The 19,995-nt window shown below is 34.0% G+C and overlaps 1 protein-coding gene across 1 annotated transcript; it reads right to left on the minus strand.

Annotated features, from left to right (window-relative positions):
* Positions 1-467: 467 nt before the first annotated feature.
* Positions 468-18,528, minus strand: chpt1 (choline phosphotransferase 1). Its single transcript, NM_212624.1, is given in 8 exon segments — positions 468-1,844; positions 5,841-5,966; positions 6,077-6,235; positions 8,370-8,501; positions 9,524-9,608; positions 9,706-9,847; positions 10,712-10,859; positions 18,135-18,528. Coding segments are annotated over 8 exon segments (1,149 nt in total). The 5' UTR covers positions 18,375-18,528; the 3' UTR covers positions 468-1,727.
* Between the last annotated feature and the right edge of the window lie 1,467 nt (positions 18,529-19,995).

Raw genomic sequence — 19,995 nt, forward strand, 5'->3', positions numbered from 1 at the left:
TGTATTAACCAAAATTGTTCTTTGTAACAGGCTGTAAACACCCTTTTTCCTGATGTAAAGTTGGTCATTCTGACAGTCGGCTCAATTGGAATTTGCTCCATATGGAGCCAGGACTAGTGGAATTTCGATGATTAGCAGTTTTAGTTACTTCCGTATTGGCTTTCCAAGGTAGAGCGGGAGGTTGCCACTTGGTTGAAACTCATGCACATGTTATGTCCAAGACGCTAAACCTAAATCTATGCACACATTTCAAGTTAAAAATATGTTAAAAGCTATTTTATCAAATATCTAGATTAAAGAAAATGGTAGCATGTATTTCCACTGAGCCTATTGATATGACCATTGTGACATGGATATGTTTGCAATTCACCAGCTTAATGTTGTAGTTTTAGATGCTTGTTTCCAAGAGGAGGAATATACCTGAATGTACCCCAAAACACAAAGAAACTGGACTGTAGACAGTGCTCTATTCAAATCACACAAAATTTATTGTTTTTAATTAGCCCTTTGGGAGGAGATGATTCTAAGCATTCAGAGTTAGTGCATCATAAAACAGGCACACAAGATCAACAGCCTCACCCCAAAAATCCCTCAAAACAGAGCGAAAGGCAACAGTTTGTGCTCCGTTCATCGGAAAATGGGGATGGTGTGAAGAGTAGTCTCTGTTTTCAACACACAACCACAATCCTTGACAATTAACTTCAATTAGTATGTTTGTTTTAAACCGGCTTGACTTAATTTCACACTAAATTCAGTCAGATTATTTAAATAAACACATACACTGTAATCACTGGACAATCACTAAAAGTTTCCTTTTACTCCTTTAAGCTACAATGACTGTTTGGGCAATGTTTTTTTCCTTCTGGATATTAGTTTTCATATAAAGTGTCACAAGATCTACAAATAGCTGCTTTTTTAACAGTAAAAACGGTACAAAAGACTTCTGGGATGTAAACCATAGGCAGTTTGGTGACTATGTATGTAGGTCTTAAATGCTAATTACATTAGCAATACTTCTCTCTTTAGTACTTTCAGAAGATCAGATGTTTAAAAACATGGGCTTAAGTAAAATGATGGATATTATATGATGTAGAATATGGACTAGGTTCAGATTTCCATCAGTTGATGCCCAAACTGCTGTCGTAGCTTCCCTTTTTTTGTGAAAAATTGACATTATCAAAAATGATAAACACATTCTATTTATATTCACTTCTGTGAAACCAAATTATTTCCTGCATAATTTTTATTCACTCTATTTTTGGTTATTTGTTAGCATCTTTGTCTTTGACCAATTTGTTTGGATGAGAAATACTTAAGAAGTGATTTAATGCGAACTTTAACCAATTCAATTTCAAATTGATTTATTAACCAAATTCCCTCTGTATCCTTTGAAATATAATAAATCTATAGTGCGTTCCTGCACAGAATAAACCCTTTCAAGGCTAGACAAAAGCTGCCTTCTGGCCACATTTCGTACATTTGATCGGGTCTAAACTCTTCCTTTTCATCCAGTGAGATGTTCTAGTGTGTACAACAGTGTGGAGCTGGTTTTTCTAGAGATGGTCTGGTCAAACCTGATTAAATGTTCAGTTGTGTTAGTTGGTCTTTGTGGTGACGCTGTCAAGGCAGTCTTGGTTTTGGTTGTTGGAACTCTCCTGCTCTAGTTTGAGAAGCGGGATGATGTCTTCATCCTTAGATCCCGCTTCCTCCTCCCGCCGGGCAAATTGTCAGTCTTTGTGCGCATGACCCTGTGGGGAGATGCTGAAAACCCGGATCCGTAGATGAGAGGCGATTTGCAGACATACGGCTGTGCAGTAACGCACCAGATCCACCAGCGACAGCACCTAAACATTATATCATTTAAGGAGAGACGGATTCATTTAGTTTCACACAGATGCTATTTGCTTAAAAAAAATGCAATAGTCAAAAATACTTTTAGAGCTGCACAATATTGATGATACGGTGATATGACTTGGTGTAATGTCAATTTATTGATTTCTTTATTATAATTTTTTTAACAATATATTTATAAAGTTTGCATATTATTACAGGTTACACAGTATATTACAATCATGTAAGCAAAGCAAACATTTTACATCCCAATTTCAGCCTTTGATAATAATGTTATTAATATTATTAATCCATTAATAATAATAATAACATGAAAATACAATAAATAAAAATAAAATAATAATACATAAAGTAGTAATAATATAAAAACTATTTTATTGTAAGGACAATTTTTTGGGAAAAGATACTTAAATGAATTAAAGTTTGTTTTCCAAGACCGTAAGGGAGATAATGATATTACCCTACTCACTCAGAGCTTGTTGTAGCAGGTTACCAACACTAAAACATAACGTATTCAATAACATAATGTCAATTACATTTATAAAACGCATAGTTCTGGTCTTTTATTTTTATTGGTTGACCCTTGTTCCAAGTGATTATAAATTGCTCTAAAAACATACACCCGTAACCTTATTACATCTCTAGCAGCTCTTCATCTGTGTGTCGCCACATTTCTATACATTTTGTGTAAATGTTTATTTATTTACTGAAATATGAGTGACCCTATTTAGTTTCAACACGATGCATTGTAAGTGGAGAGGCTTTGGAAAAGATGTTTCAGAGATTCTTAATTATTATCTAGCTTTCTGGAATACATTTATTTCACCTTGTATTTCACCTGCAACAACTACTATGTGAAGTCATGTTTGGTCAATAACTTCTGAATATATAATTCTACAATCACCTGATGTGGTTTCCTTGCATTAAAGACCTGTAAATGGCAAATTAACCTGCTACTGCAACTGTTTCAGTATAGTAGTAAATTAAATATGAAATAAATGTGGATAATGTTGTAAGCTAATTGACAGAGCACATAACTAAGCAACATAACTGTCCATTAATGAGGTATGTGCCAATGCTTGCAAACTCTTCTGTTACGCACTCTAAAGTACAGACTTTTTTTTACAAAAAAAGAAAAGTGCATACTTTTAGGACATAGTATAAGCAGGCGAATTGAGACAAAACAATGGATTGCAAAAGATTTTGTCAGGAATAACTTGTCGACAGGAATAAATATACCTCAGATGTGCATTATTTTGTATTAATTCAACAGACGAGAATGAATTATTTAGCTTTTGGTAGTTACTACTAGGGATGTAACGGTTCACTGTGAGTCGGTTGAAAATCGATTCAAATATGTGACAATTCAAATCGATGCAAATGTTGAATGAATCGTGATATATTTTTGAACAGAGGTGCAACAGGTGCTACCTGCACATCAGTGGTTAGAAAGAGGTGGGGGAGCAGAGTTAAAAGACAACGATAAAGTCTAAGTGCACCAGACAAAAATTTGTTTCAAATAATTTTGTTAAAAAATCCTGAGATTAATATCGTGAATCGTGAGATTGGTAAATCGTTACTTCCCTAGTTACCACACTTTCAAGATTTGTCAGGTTTTTGTCCTCCAAACAGCTCCTTTGTGTAGTATTAGTTTCTTACACATCCAAAGCGTTCTTTTTGTTTTGATGATATTTTTGACAACTGTAGGTTATAAAATAACTGAAATAATTTAGCGCAGTGAAATGGAACTGTAATACGGTAAAGATATGCCTGTAACTACTTTAGCTGTCTTAAAATCTTAAAATAACCGCAAACATTAGAATGGTTATCAGGCAAAAATAAAAAAAGTTAAAACAATATTCAAACACCCATCCTATTTTGTAAATTTTCAAAACTAAACAACACGGTAGAATGTTTACGAAAGTTAAAATTGCAAATTATAATTGGTGAATTATACCAATTATATGCAACGCCATTATGGATTGCTTACGTAATCGGGTTTTTTAATCTAAATACATAATCCAGATTACACACGATCAGTCACTACCCCGCAGTGCTCACCATATATGATCAAGTCTAGATGGGATACATCCACAGATACTCACATCAATATAGTTCTTTTTTTTTAAATATATATTTTAAAATTGCCGTAAGGGCTGGGGTAGGAATAGACGTTAATAAAATATAATTTTACAAATAAGTCTTGTTAAAATTACAGTTTTTAGTTTACTGTTTAGTTTGGGGCTAGAGTGCATGTAATAAAATACAATTAATAGGTCATTTAATACAACTAAAGCTACGGTCACCCTACACTTTTCACCCTATAGATGAATTACCATGTTTGTAAACATTCAGGATGCACGCGCAGAAAGGTGGCAGAAAAAAAATGGGAGCGCTAGCATTTACAGCAAGGGAATGACAACCAGTGCGGTGCAGTTTGTTGTTGTCTTAAAAATAAGTTATATTGATTACATATTATTTATATATATATATATATATATATATATATATATATATATATATATATATATATATATATATATATATATATATATATATATATATATATTATTTGCATAATGCTTTTAGCGTATTATAACAGCTTGTCATCCAGTAATAAGCACATTAATTCGGCAAAATGAACGTTAAAGTAAGCGGCGTTCATCTGACAGGTCTATTTGCTGTAGCACCCTCTCAATGAATATTGGATAAGACAAAATATCCAAGCATCCAGCCCCAAACATACTATCTCATTGAAGCTGCAAGTGATTTTACAAGAGAGAAGTTAAAGGCCTACAAGTCTTTGAATGCCAACAGTTTTGTTCTGTGTGGTCATGTGCAAGAAATAATGCTCCGTGATTACCAGCTTCAAATATTCATAGTGCTAAAAAGGGTTCTGCCTAGACGTTCTGCCTAGCCAAAGACAAGGAAAAAAGACCGAGCTATACAAGACCTGGGTAATTAATCATCAACAATCGAAACGACTGCATTCTGACAGCGAATTGCACCTGTACGGCAGGGTATGTGAACTTACACAGAGGTAAAGTTGGTTTTATATTCGCACATTCAGACTTTTTTCTTAATATTATAATTTCAAAAAAGTATTATTTGCAAACTCTAAATAGCGAAATCATATTAGCAGTCAATGACTATCAAAGTACAACATTCTTCACAGTCAAATAAACAGTGTTAGTGTTGTTTTTAAGTTAAACTTGAAGGTTATTTCAGACCGAATATTCAAAGTGCCATGGTCAACAATATAGGGAGTGTGTCACAAGTTGTCACTGAATGAATGTGTGAATATAAAACCAAGTTTACCTTAATATCTTACACTTTCACGTTTCATTCTAAGCATTCAGTGTCCGCAGTTTAATTAACCATATGTAACTGTTTTTGCTGAAATCATTGCTGCAATCAAAAATAAGTAATGTGTATGATTCAGCATAGTGTAAACTTGCCTGATATAAAATGAGGACTGCAGAGTCCAGCGTTTTTAATTAGGTCGTCTCTTAATTCAGGTCCCTTTTAACTAAAGACGTCTGCGGTTGGCATTAAAAGCAGTGTGGTGTACGGTAAAAATTACGTTTTCTATTTTTGGACTCGAATTTGGCATCCTACCGCACAACATGACATGTTTGCTATTGCAACCCGTCTTTTTTTGCAACCGGTAACCCATTTGGTGTCATGTGTGAAGTTGGTTGGTAATTTGTCTATAGGCTTTTATTCATACGCATGTGAATGCAACATGACCTCTCTGCACAGGTATGTATAATATGGAGCAATCGCTCTCTTTTTTAATGTCTAATCATCCTGTTTAATCTTGCCTCTTTTTGCATCGCCATATGACAGAATTTCACATGCTCAAACTCTAATGTAACTGTGGTTTAATTTTTGTAAACTACTGGCCGCAGCTGTATCTCTTCTAGCAACAACTAGCATACATCACAGAAAAAGTAAACATCAAAATGTCATTAACGGTCATGACTCACCATAGCGATCCAAAGCACGATATGTTCATCAATGTAGCTGTTGAAATACTGGTTAAGGAAGAGCAGTCCAGGACCGATGAAAGCTGTGTCTTGAAGATGAAGCTCACTCTTGGTCATGTGGGCCACCTGTAGAACAAAACGGACCTTGAAATACACCCTGACGCACTGTGGATGGTTCACATCTACCAATGCCAAATGATGAGTCTGACTAGATTTTAGGCTTCAGCATCACTCACCACTAGCTTATTTGAGATCTTGGCGATCACCATGCCAAACGTGAGAACATATAGGCAAGGATGGTGCTCGAAAAGGTGACTGGACGACTTTTTAAAGATGATAAAAGCCAGTGTGAGAATGAGTCCGATGTGGAGACCAGGAGTCAAAACACTGGTGTCCTGAAGAAGAAGAAGAAGAAGAAGAAGAGGTATACCTGTTATTCTACATGGACCACTTTCTTTTTTGCATTGCATTACATTCATTTTTGCAATGGACTGGTCGTATGAAGAACTTGCAAAGCAAGCTATGGCATTAACAAGCGTAAACTTAAAAAACAAGCTGTTTTCCAATCAATTTAGCACTTCAGGCTTTTTATTTTTCAGTCTAATGTGAAAAAAACATCCAAAATATACTCAAGTGTTTCTTTTGCCATGCATTATCAATTTGTCCCTATAGATTCAATTACAATCCAATGGAGGACCAGAAGTGCTGGTTAGAAATAAAATGATGAATCAAATTAGCAATCTGATAACTGAAGCATAAAAATGTATGTAAATAAATCACATTGAAATGGACAAATAAATAGACTTATTTAAATGTCTAATTAAATTGCTTTAAATGTCACCTAATAAAGCACCTAATAAATGTTTTTTAAATCTATTTCAAATATATGAATACATAGACAATTTTATTTAGTTCATGTTTTAAAACAGATTAATCAAACAGTAAAAATGTATAATCATTTTAAAAAGCTTTTTAAAAAGGCCCCTGGAAAAGGCTTTTCCCTTTCTTTTTGCCACTCCACCTACAACTGGTGTGTAGTGAGCGCACTGGTGCCGTTTTCCTGTGGCATTATCCAAGTGGATGCTGCACACTGGTGGTGGTGTAGAGAGACCCCCTCATGATTGTGAAGCGCTTTGTGTGTATGGCCACATACATTATATTACATTTACATTACACTTGATTTTCTTTTTCTTTTGCCACATGTTTTTGTCAAGTTGAAAATAAAGATAAAGTTTTAAAAAATGCCATTGGACAGTCTACACATGGGAGCCTCAAGTTGAGCTAAACCCTCTCTCACTTGTAAATGAAACGAGCACAAAACAATTACTTTTTTACTGTTTGATTAATTAGCATTATAAACTGTCAATAAACAATTATAAAATACAGTAAATGAAGTTATACAATAAAATGTATTTATACTTTTAAAACATTTATATTTACAAGCATTGTTTTATTACTTTATTAAATTATATTTGAAAACACAATTTAAATAAACATATTTATTTGTCCATTTAAATTGTGGCTTATTTTTATACAATTTTATGCTTCAATTATTCAATTGATCCTTTGATTCTTTGTTTTATTTCTAACTGGCACTCCTGGTCCTCCATGCAATACATTTTAGAGGCAGTTTCTAAAAATAAGATTCTCCTGCACTCTATATACTACGAAGGTATATTGAAATAAATAAACAAACTAAAACTAAGGAGATATATTTGATTTTTTTTACACCTGCCAGTCATGTATGTTGTGGGTTACTGTACTAAGTTACTGTACTTTGCTGCATAAATCTTCTCTTCAGCGGAAATGTTTTATTCTCATCTATATTCTGAACGTTCATATACCATATGCCTAATTGTATATACAATTCTATTCTTCAATTTTTTTTGTTTTTGTTTATGGCTGTTAACACATATTTACTTTCCAAATGATAGAGATGATAAAAACCATAATATGTCACTAACTACAATTTTGAACTTGACTTTCATGTTGTGATTCAATGTTTTCCTTTATGTTTCCAATATGCTTTCATTGTGTTTAATGTATTCAGTTTTCATGTGCAAGTGTGTGTGTGCAAAATTGCTCATATATTTAGTGAATGCATCATGTGCATGTTTAAACATTATCTTAAAACACTTGACAACTTTTTAAGTTACTAAGAGATAGTGATTCCAAAAGCAAACAATCACCAGAGGAAATACAGTATGGTCATAATTGTATATTTGAAGAGTTCAGATGCAAGTGCTATCTAGAGTTTTCTTCCACAATGCGCATTTCTCTCTGCCTCTTATGCTTATGTTCAGTTCTTTCATGTTAAAATTGATGAAAATAACCTACTCTTTATCATAAAAGTGAAATTACTGAATCAAGACATCGGTGTCTGAGAAAAATGCTTTTTTTATAAGAAAATTTCATATGGCACCTAGAGCTTTTTTTGCATCTGAACTTTTCATTTTGAGTTGTTTAACCCTATTCCTCTGCTGTGTCTTGTCTGAAGAAAAGCAACTGCTTTATAGAGTATAGACTTACTGCAACAGTTGAGCCGTTTTTGCCGACGCCACCGTTCATAATAACAAAGAAGTAGTTATAGGTTGAATAGAGGAATCCGCCGATGATACCAAGAATAGGAAAGGTTTGCAAATTCACACCAAGAACTGGCACCTGAAAAAAAGAATGAGGATGGCAATCACTTAATTTGACAATAGCCGTTATTTTGTGTCTCATGAGCATGGGATGCTGGGAAAGGAGCGGGGCTGAAGCTGTGAGCATGCTAAACAAAATGGGCAAGTTAGAAATGTCATCTGCTTTCTTTTTTTTTTTTTTTTTTTGCAAGATCATGTCTGTAGGTGGAGACTGATAGCCGTGGTTGCAGCTTTTACTGTACCTATATTTACCTGTTCTTAGACTGTTTGTCCTCAGAGAGGAGGCAGAGAGTAAAAGACAGAAGGTCTGCTTAAAGAACACAGACTTTTTACAGATTTTCTTTTACTAAATAAATTATACTACAGTCTGCGAAACCCTTTTAAATAAATTACCTGACACCATGTGTACACTGGAAGTGCCAGATTATATGTCCGTTCGTAAATGACATTATATTATATAACTGACATTATATTATATCATATTATATTGTCTTATATTATATTGTTTTAATATTTTATTATTAATAATAATTATGATAAATTATAATGTATCAATTTTTTACCTAAAAGTTTTGTTATTAGTATTTTGAATAAACATGTAAATGGACACAAACTGAAATCTACAATTATTATTTTTATTATCATTATATTTTGAATAAACCTGTAAATAAAACTGTTAATGAAAAAATGAACATATACAATTTTACATAAACTTAATATAAATGTAGAAATATTGTAGTGTATTATTATTGTTAGTATTGTGAATAAACATGTAAAAAAATAAATAACAATATAATTAAAAAATAGAAAAGTTAAGCGAATAAAAATGAGTAAAAATAAACGTTTAACCTATATTATTATTATTATTATTATAATCAGGGTTGTTTCAGTTAAACATATTTTAAAAAACTACTGCAGCTCAAGTGAAGGACTTTGTGATTGGCCACAGTAGACTCTTCCAGTGTAGTCAGGGATTATAATGAGGATGAAGTCATGAACGTTATGAATAAGGCGCAGCAAATCTGTATTGAAAAAACATACCCTCATTTCCCAAAAGCTCACTCCTGTAAATGCTGTCAACAAATACATGATTATAATAGCAATCTGGACCTCTGTCACGTCAACCCTGCAGAAACAGTGACAAAATACAGTAGCATTAAAAAACAACCCATACAGACAGTTCAATAAATTAAGTCAAATATACTGTCAACAGATGCACTCACAGTCCGAAGCGGAGCGTTCCAGACACGTATGTCTGCCAGTGTGCGCAGAAGAACATGAACATGCCCACAAAGCCACAAAAAAACATCCAGTTAGGATACGCGCCGATCCCACAGCATATACACGTTCCCACTGCAACAAATACTACAAGAGCAGTCAAGTTAGAGCGATGGAAATACACATTAGCAGAGGTAAATAAACGAATGGCAAAATCTGGTGCTAATCTGAGTTAAAATTGAGTTAGATTAGTGTGAAATTGAACAGTAAGTGTGCTGCGTGACGTGTCCTCCAAACTGCTTTGTTTTCCCCCCGAGCCAAGTGTATTTTTGTAAGTTGTTGTTAATGGAAGCACCATGCTTTTTAGAACGCCCGCAGCATAGCGAGGCGCTAAATGTCTGATTTACGCCAATCGCTTAGCTTTTCTTTTTTTTTTTTTACATTTTCATAAATTGCAAAATCTGGTGTTTAAAAACATTATTGTGAACAGTAAGTGTGTGTGTGTCCACCAAACAGTGTATTTTTTTTTAGTTATTGTCAGTCTCAAATACAGTAGGGCTGTTGTGCTAGATGACTTGATATTTCCCACCTTGTATCACCGTGTAATTTTTGTGTGTTAAACGCATCAGTTAAGTGTAGTCTATGTTTTACAATTGACATTTATGTGAAATGCCTGGTGGTTTAACTCCCAAAATCACTTTCAATTGTTTTTGAACTACTCCGTTTGTCCACAAGGTGTCAGTACTGAAAATAAAACAGGTGGCAAAAGAACTATAATACTACTGAAGACCAAACATCAACAAGTGCATGTGATTGAAATATACCCACAATTCTATATTAAAAGATGTAATATGATTGGAAATTCAGAAATAAAACGGCAGACACTGGACAAGGATAAACCTTCCTACTTTGGGCTTAAATATAAGCAATAGTAATGCCGATGTTAATATTAAAAACACTTAATAATACGTGCCAAATCTAATTAATGAAAGACCATTTGGCAGTTTTTACCTGTAGAAACTGCATCACAGCCATGGTCAAAGAGCTCTCCTAGAGCTGAGCTGCTATTGGTCCGTCTGGCCTGTTTTCCATCAATGGCATCCAGTGATTGGTAGATGAAGAGGCCTAAGGCGCTGAGAAAGAAAGCCCAACCTGGAACCTAAAAATGGTAGATCTGAATGAAAACTGGTACACAGACATTGATCAAGTGTAACTTCTTGTTGTTAAGTGTGATGTCACGCGAAGCGGCCTCCGGGTCCAAGCACTCTATTCAACTGAATGGGGAGACTCATGAAATGGTAATAATAAACGTTTACAAAGCGATTTAATGCTTTCGAAAATCACGATCGCAGTATATATGTCCATGCCTAATATCTGATGGCCAGAAAGTGATTAATTTTTTATAAATTGTTACATTTTTGGTATTTGTTATGCAGCAAACCCAGAGATTGTTGTGTACACTATGATTTTATATAAAATTAACTTTAATGTGTGATAGGAATAAAAAGTGATTATGAACGAATGATTTCTCCACTCAAATGAATGGCGGCTTGGACCCGGAAACAGTATACATACATCACAAACATGTCACCACTTAACAAGCAGATAAACCAGATGTTTCTACTGACTTATTATTGTGATGAATTTCAGTCTGAAACAGAATATTGTAATGAGATGTTGGTGGCCATATTAATATTGGCAGATAAGTGTTTTTATGTTATCTGTATCACTCCAATAAGAAAATGAAGTGTCTGATATATAATACATTTTCTCACATGATCTGTATTTTTGTGCATTTTAAGGTTTGTATTATGGCAGTTTGGTTGTGTGTGAGAAAGAGAGAGGTGAGGAAAAGAGGATTTAAGATCTAGAATATTTAAAACATTTTTAAAATAATACTTCAAGAAGTTATAATTGGTAGTCATTGGTTATGTAATCAACCTCAGAAAAATACATATCAATAATTTTATTTCTTGGTCTATATATAGGCTTCGACATATAAAGAATTATCGGTTTCTGCCAAACTGGCATTCCAGCTAAGCAAAACTACTTTTTTGTGTCTGTGAATTAACCTGGACAGTTGAACTTTTCACACCTAACAAAGTCAATCATGCCAATTTTTAACTGATAATTACTTTAATTACTAACAATAATGAAGATCCAGTTCTACTTGTTTGACTACACAAAGGCATTTTTTCCAGATCACGAATCGTTCAATTCGTATTTTCAGAGACACCACTTAAAGGGATGATTCACTAAAATATGAAACTTTACTCACCCATTAAGTGGTTCCAAACCCTAGTGTTTTTTCTTCAATTAAACATAAAAAAAAAAAAATTTTTAAGGAAGCTAAAAACCTGTAAACATTGACTTCTTTGCCTCATGTCCACTGAGTGGTACAGTACAATACGGTACGGTTCGGTAGGGTACGGCTATTCTTTATCAGGCTTGTTTCACCACTGATAAAGGGTAACATTAGTACTTGCTTAAAGTGTACACATCGTGAACTAAAACTTCTGGGTGAGGCTACAGAGCACTGTGCACCAGAACACCCTGACACCGAAACAGTTTCTTACTTCAGGCAATCCATCCCATGAACACTTGATGATAATAATTGCAGAACCAACATAACTACTTGCTATACACCTTTATACACTTTATTTAACAGCACACTTTACATGCCAATTTGCACATAACAGCTGCACATATAACGTTGTAAATAATAATATAGCTAGCTGCACATACAGCTTTCATTTTGTATATTTGCATTCACTACTATTTTTAAAATATACTTATCTGTTTTTTGTCCTGTCTCTGTAATTCTATTGCACTGTTGAAGCTATGTCACGAAAACAAATTGCTGGTATGTGTGAACATACCTGGCAATAAAAGTCTTTCTGATTCTGAAATGCCTTATATACATAACTTATGTATAAGTAAATGTTAATTACTAGCCTTTCTATGAACAGAATTTGATTATAGCTGCAGATTAATAACAATTCGAAATGGCCTACTGTGACGTCTGCGAAATGTTACCAATTACAATTAAAAAATGCGCAAAACATAAATCTACCTTATTTGGTTTCATAAATGATACGAAACATACAGTCAGTACATACCTCTCATTTTTATTCTTCACCAGCACATGTAACGTTAACATCTTGTTAAAAAGTAATTCCGTCATTCTGAGTTCATAATAGTCTAAAAGGCGATGATAATAATTGAACATGGCAGTTTGATTATGTATTGGGTTGCTGAAAGAATCATTTGCTCCTTTGTTTTTTCAGGCTTCTCCTTTGTTTTTCCGCACTTCACTCTCGCTGTGAGAATCCGTACTTCAGTAATCGCATCCATGTATCATGAGCTCAAGTTCGTTATTTCAAATATACACTGGCAGAGAGCGCACGCAACCACTCGCACTTTTACATGGCCTCGTTAACAACAACAGGACACAAGGCAGATACTGTTCTTCTTCTTGGCTTTCTGCTGTTCATCAAAACGAGGTCAAGGTTTGTTTGAGCTTAGGGCGACCATGGCTTATGTGTATATATTATTACGGATTAATTCCTCAGCAGTGTATTTAAAAGTGGCGCTTCCTTTGTTTCATTCTCCTGGCTTGTGCATGCCATAGTGACATTTCTCTGTAAACCAATAGTGTTCAGCTGCGCATCTGGCTCCGCCTTTTAGTACCTTTTTGTTGTGCTACGTACCCTTTGGAAAGGGTGACAAAAAATGGTATGTTATGATTTGCTTTTTAGTATTTGACAGTGGAAACGGGCATAAAAGTGTACTGACCCACACCGTAATGTACTACTCAGTGGAAACGGGCAACTATAGTAGCAAATTTAAGTTACAGGTTTCCAGCTTTCTTCAAAATATCTTCTTTTGTGTTCAACAGGGGGAAAAAAGTCATAGCAGTTTGAAACAAGTAAAGAGTGAGTAAACAGTGACAGAAGTTTTATTTTTGGGTGAACTATTACTTTAAGTTTTCAAGTTTCTTGTGCCAGGAAAGAATATTATCAATTTTAACTTAAACTGTAGATATAGGAAGCTTGTGTTTTTTAATCATGATTCAAAAACATGGCCACAAAAGAGCTGCTGTTTGCTTTAATAGATACCATTATGATTGCTAGAGTATTTTGACTGTTTTAAAAGTAATCTTCAGTCATACAAAAGATTCAAAGGTAACTAAGCCGATTGAGAATAATCAAATCATATAGAAGGAAAGGAGAATGTACTGTAGCTACAAATGTAAAATGACTCAATTCCTAAGAGAAGACTGGCGTAACTGTCTGGCCTAGATTGTTGCCTCCTTGGCTTTAACTCTCAGTTTCTCAGCCTAGTTTCTCATTTTATTATTTATATAACTCTAAAACAATAAAATCGGATTTTTAATTTAAGATTATATTAACTGAAATATATTAGGTATAATAGTATATTAACTGAAATATAGTAGGTAAACAAATGCAATAATAAAGAACGCAAAATACTATATGAAGACATTGTGAAACACTTTATAATGGCTCTTAATCATGACAAAACCCTCATGAAAAGAGAAACTTTCATATCAAGGACAACTTTACTGTGTGTGTTTGTGTCTGATATGGGCAAAAGTCCATGTGGCCTAGTGGGTCGATTTCCCAGAGAGTGAGAGACTACTTACAGACCATCTGCTTTCATTGCACATTCACAAAACTGAACAAATCCCATGTGTACATGTGCGTGCGTGTGTGTGTGTGTGTGTGTGTGTGTGTGTGTGTGTGTGTGTGTGTGTGTGTGAGAGAGAGAGAGAGAGAGAGTGTTATCGCAACTCTTGAAGGCCTTAAATGTTTAAAATGACTCTCGCTGTTGAGTCTGTCACTATGAGTGTGTTTTCTAAATCTGTCAGGTTGTTTTTAGGACAGAACCTGATTTCAGGTCTATGCAGAGACATTACATGATTGATGATGTACAGTATATTTAATATACTGTATATTAGGGGTATCAATCGAGATGTATTCGGTATTGATTAGGGCTGCACAGTATATGGTTTTAGCACCGAAATCACAATATTCACATTGCAGAATGTGGAGTCAGGATTATAGTTGATCAGGACCAGTTCAGATCACGTGAGAATTGTGGACTGGTTTTATTTTTAACCATAATAAAGTGAAAGTTTATCAATTGTGTGTGCATGTGTGTGTTTTTTTGAGTCTTTGTTTAACATTTTAAGCAAGTTTAAATATTTGGGCACAAGAAATTATTATATTTGTGGCTTTAGCAAAGATTAATCATATTGGGTTGTTTATATATTGAAGACTATACAGTTTTATTGTACATTTGATTATTTTATTCTGAAACCTGAATACTGTTACACTCCTTCATTTGTATCATTGCTCTACTGTATTTAACTATGCCGGTATTTTCTTATATTTTATGCAAATGCACTCCTCTAAAAAGTCATCCAAATCAATATAAAATATTAATTCTTTCCAAAATGGAGCTATTATATTTATTCTAGTGAAATATTGTGATATAAATAGGAGAATATCTAATTATGGCAGTGTGTGGTTTATTTTCCCCTAAATATCGACTAGCCCTAGTATCGACCATAATAAATTTTTCATTCTAAAAGGGGTGCTGCAACATAAAAATGACAAACATGATATTTAAAAATAAATCTTACTCATAAACTAAAACGTAAAGCTTTCCAGGAAATCCCTAACACGAACACAGACTGTACATACAAATGTTTTGATTCATGAAATCCAGAGATCCAGCTCACGATTGCAAAAATGTGATTATCTGTGTTCTTCAAGCCATTTTAGGTGTTTTATAAGGCAATGCACATTTATTATGTAATGTCAATCCCCTAATCACTGTAGTGTGTATGGGTGTCCAGATCCAAACAAACGGTTTCAGACTTCATCAGAATCGGCAAAGTAGAACATGGAAGCAGCTTATAGCAGAAAACGCAAGTATTTCTGTGGTCTGGAGGTATTATAATGTTGATGACGACAACATTGCCATAGCCAACTGTGAGATATGTACACTTGTGATTACCTACTGATTCAGGTGCTATTTGTTTTTAAATTCGATAAGTATTTATATATATATATATATATATATATATATATATATATATATATATATATATATATATATATATATATATATATATATATAAATATATATTTGTGTGTGTGTGTACTCAAGTCCAAAAGTGAAGAATTAATGTTATTTATTACTTGATTGTTCAAGCTACCTCAGAAGTGCAGACTTGTTGAATGTTAAAATATTGTGAATTAAATAAAAAATAAGGAACATCCTGGATCTTTTTTATGCATTATAGAAGTATCTGAATGCGTTTCGATATCGGTAGATACTCAAAATCAAATGATTTCGACTTGGATTCACTCAGGTTTTTGGGGCACAAAAAACCTGATCGGGACATCCTTAGTAGTGTATAGAATAGGCTACTATTAAAATATGATTTCTGCCTTATTCTGTAAAAGATACTTGTTTAATGAAGGAATTTATTTTTCACTGAGGCTGTAGCTGTAGCTATTGTCAAAAACTGATGCATTTTGAAGGTTTTAAGTGTTCCTTTTTTTTTTTTTAATGCAGTGATGCAATGCATTGGCCAAATAAAAAAAGAGATCCATTGGACTTGCTTTTTACTATGCTGTTAATGTTTCTATATATAGTACATTATTTTGGCCTTGATAATCGCATAGATTGCATTACTGATCATTTACTGTAAAGCATACACTAAATTATTAGTAACAACGCACTAAAAGTGTTTTTTAGTTTTTCAATGTTGGCCCAAATGTGTTGATTTTGAATAAGTCAGAGAAATATTTATATACGTCTCTTCTTAGGTCCTAATTTGGCCTTGGTCCTGTACGTTTGGTGACATTTAAATGCTAGGGGTCGGTAAGAATTTTCAAAATATTTAATGTGGTAAAAATAGTAATGTTGTGAACCTCTGATACAATTTAAAGTAACTTTTATTTGGAAATATTGTAAAATGCATTTTACACCTGTGCCAGCAAAGATGCACTCTCACCACTTTCTTTTCAGTGTCACACAATTTCTCAGAAATCCTTTAATAATGACAATTTGATGCTCAAAAATAATAATAATCAAATAATACTTTGTTTTATTCAATTTTATATATTTTTTGTTCTCATTTTAATATATATTTTAACCTGAATGTTTTACTATAACCAATTTAAAACTCTTGCTGAATGAAAGCATTCATTTATGGAGAAAAGTGTTGATTTTAGTAATATAATATAAAGTATAATATAAGAATGCATGTACAGAATGTTTCAACTTAAATTAAGGTATGTGAGATTTCATATTTAATTTCATAATGTATTATTTGTTTAATGTTAATTGAATGTGAAACACAATACTGCCTCATTAAAATATTCTCACTATATTATATTTTAATAAGGCTATTATTACTTTGGCTGACTTGACCAATTCCTTTAGCCACTGGGTCAAAGTTTGCTCTAAGCCCCCTTTATCTGTGTTCTAGCCTGGCAACAGGTGGGTTAAAGTTGTGCATTCAGCAGCAATCTCCACAACTGCACAGCAATAAACAGAGCAATCTGGACTTTGCCAGTGGACTATAGTCTGTGATTCTGGAAATACGACACAGGGTATGTCCACACACACATATGCATAGAGTGATACGGGGTCACTGTGCACCCAGGAATCAGATAGAGAGGCTCAACAGCTAAAATAACAAGCAGTCCTTGTGATCTGCATGATGTGTATTCAGTCAATAAATTTGATAAAGCAGCTGCTTGTATACAGTGCCCTGAAGGGATAGTTCAACTAAAAATGAACATGCTGTCACTTACTCTGCTTACACTCATTTCTAACTTGTCTTATAATTCTATTTTCCACTAATTGCAGACAAATACATTTTTGAAGTATGTTGGAAGCCATTGACTTTCATTACAATAGATGACAATAGCTACCTCCTCCCAACATTCTTTAAAATATCTTGTCCAGGGTAAAAATAGACTCATAAAGGTTTTGTACGTACTTGAGAGAGATTAAATGAGTTCATTTTCATGTTTGGGTAGACTATCACTAGATATCTACATTCAGAAATACAAGTACAAAAGCTGTTACTGTATCTTTTTACACACGTTTGTGCCTAAAGTGAACGTATAGAGTACAAAAGAGAACATTTTAAACAGGTACCACAACCGTGATAGCTTCTGTACCTGTATTGCTGACAGTGTACCACCTCCATAATGCATTATTTACTCAATAAACTGATAAATATTTACAATATGCGTTACAGTCAGTATCACCGAAAGTGTTGCTGTCCGAAGTGTGATTGTTTATTTTTAACCCTGACGTGGCAGAGCATTTAAATAGAATGAAACACGTCACGCTGTCACTCAAAGTTTTGCTTGTGCCCGAAACTCACCTCCTCTGTAGCCGTGGGGCTGTAATACACGAGAATGACCGTCGTTATTACGTTAATAACCAGTCCGATGGTGGTCAGCGTGTTCGGCGCGACCCACGTTGGAATCTGCTGGACCAGCCAGTTCCAGTATATCTGACAGGGCGGCTCGAAGAGAGATCGCCCGGCCGCGCTGTACTTGTGCTCCTCCAGGCGCTTGAGCTGGACAGCGGACAGGGGCTCCGGACACTCGCACTGGGGCATTATGAGCGCTCTTTTGGCAGGGTTAGTGCACGCTTTTGGTCCAAATAGCCTGGTGTCCACTTAGAAGAAGGCATTAGAATGCGGCGTTTACGTGTGGAGAGTCATTTTGGGTGAGCGGAAACGACAGTCTCCTCCGTTCCTAATAGTTGAAAGCAGATAAACGGAGAGGAGCAGGAAACAGCAGTCCGGAAGAGGACAGAGCCGGGAAATTTGAACAGCTCCGGTGGCGCGTCTCACCGCCAGGGGCGCCGGTTTACTGTCGGTGCTTACAGTACTTAGTTTTGTACCTAAACAACTTTTTATTTATATTAAATATTAATATTATTCATAAAAAAACTTAATTTCAAAGTTTAAAAATATTACATGTAAAGAAAACATACCCAAAACACACTATATAAAAATACTATAGCAATTTGTAGTTGGCCTACAGTATTTCTGAACCAGACTCTAGTGCAGGGGTTCCCAAACTCAGCCCACGACCCCCAAAATAACAGTTTCAGTGACTCGCGACCCCCAATATCCTCTGATGTGGTTATAAATACAGTATATAAACCTTGCACACAACGGCGCACACATACCAATAGGCCCAAGTCCATTCATCATTTTATTTTGCCACTAGGAGATCATCCTCCATGTTAAGTTGTGGCCTGTATTCATTTTTTTGAAGTTGTCAGAAAGGTGAACCTGGTGCCAAAAAAAACTTACATGCTGTGTCTTTAATAAAATGTAATCACCCGAGGGGTCGCAAAAATTGAAAGGCAGATGGCTTTTTATTTAAATACTGTTTTTTTAATTTAATTATTAACTCTATATTTGTTTCTTCTGTAGGTTATGGATAAAATATGGTAATTGTAATAGTTAAAAAAAAAATTATTCGATTTTTAAAAGCAACCCCCCCTCCCATTATTATTATATTAAACATACAAAATATAAACTTTATAACCCGAAACAACATTACGCACGCATATTGACATACAGCTGTTCTGTGTCAGTTGAATTAGTTGACTGTTGAATTTCACATTTTTTAACCAAACTGGTTGAGTTATTAAATAAATAACCCAACAAAGCACCAAATATTTTTATCTCAACTATTGAGTTGAATAATTAAATTAACATTTTCAGAGTGTACAGTTGAAGTCAGAATTATTAGCCCCCCTGAATTATTACACCCGTTTATTTTTTTCCCCCAATTTCTGTTTAACGTAGAGAAGATTTTTTTTCAACACATTTCAAGACATAATAGTTTTAATAACTTATTTCTAATAACTGATTTATTTTATCCTTGCCATGATGACAATAAATAATATTTTACTAGATATTTTTCAAGATACTTCTTTACAGCTTAGAGTGACATTTAAGGCTTAACTAGGTTAATTAGGTTAACTAGGCAGGTTAGGGTAATTAGGCAAGTTATTGAATAATGATGGTTTGTTCTATAAACTATATAAAAAAAAAAAGCTTAAATAATTTTCTAATAATTTGTATAGAAAAAGGTGTTTAAAAAATTAAAAACTGCTTTTATTCTTCCCGAAATATAACAAATAAGACTTTTTCCAGAAGAAAAAATATTATCAGACATACTGTGAAAATTTCCTTGCACTGTTAAACATAATTTGGGAAA

The sequence above is a fragment of the Danio rerio genome, chromosome 4 (assembly GCF_049306965.1).
Source record: "Danio rerio strain Tuebingen ecotype United States chromosome 4, GRCz12tu, whole genome shotgun sequence".
In the NCBI taxonomy this organism is placed as follows: domain Eukaryota; kingdom Metazoa; phylum Chordata; class Actinopteri; order Cypriniformes; family Danionidae; genus Danio; species Danio rerio.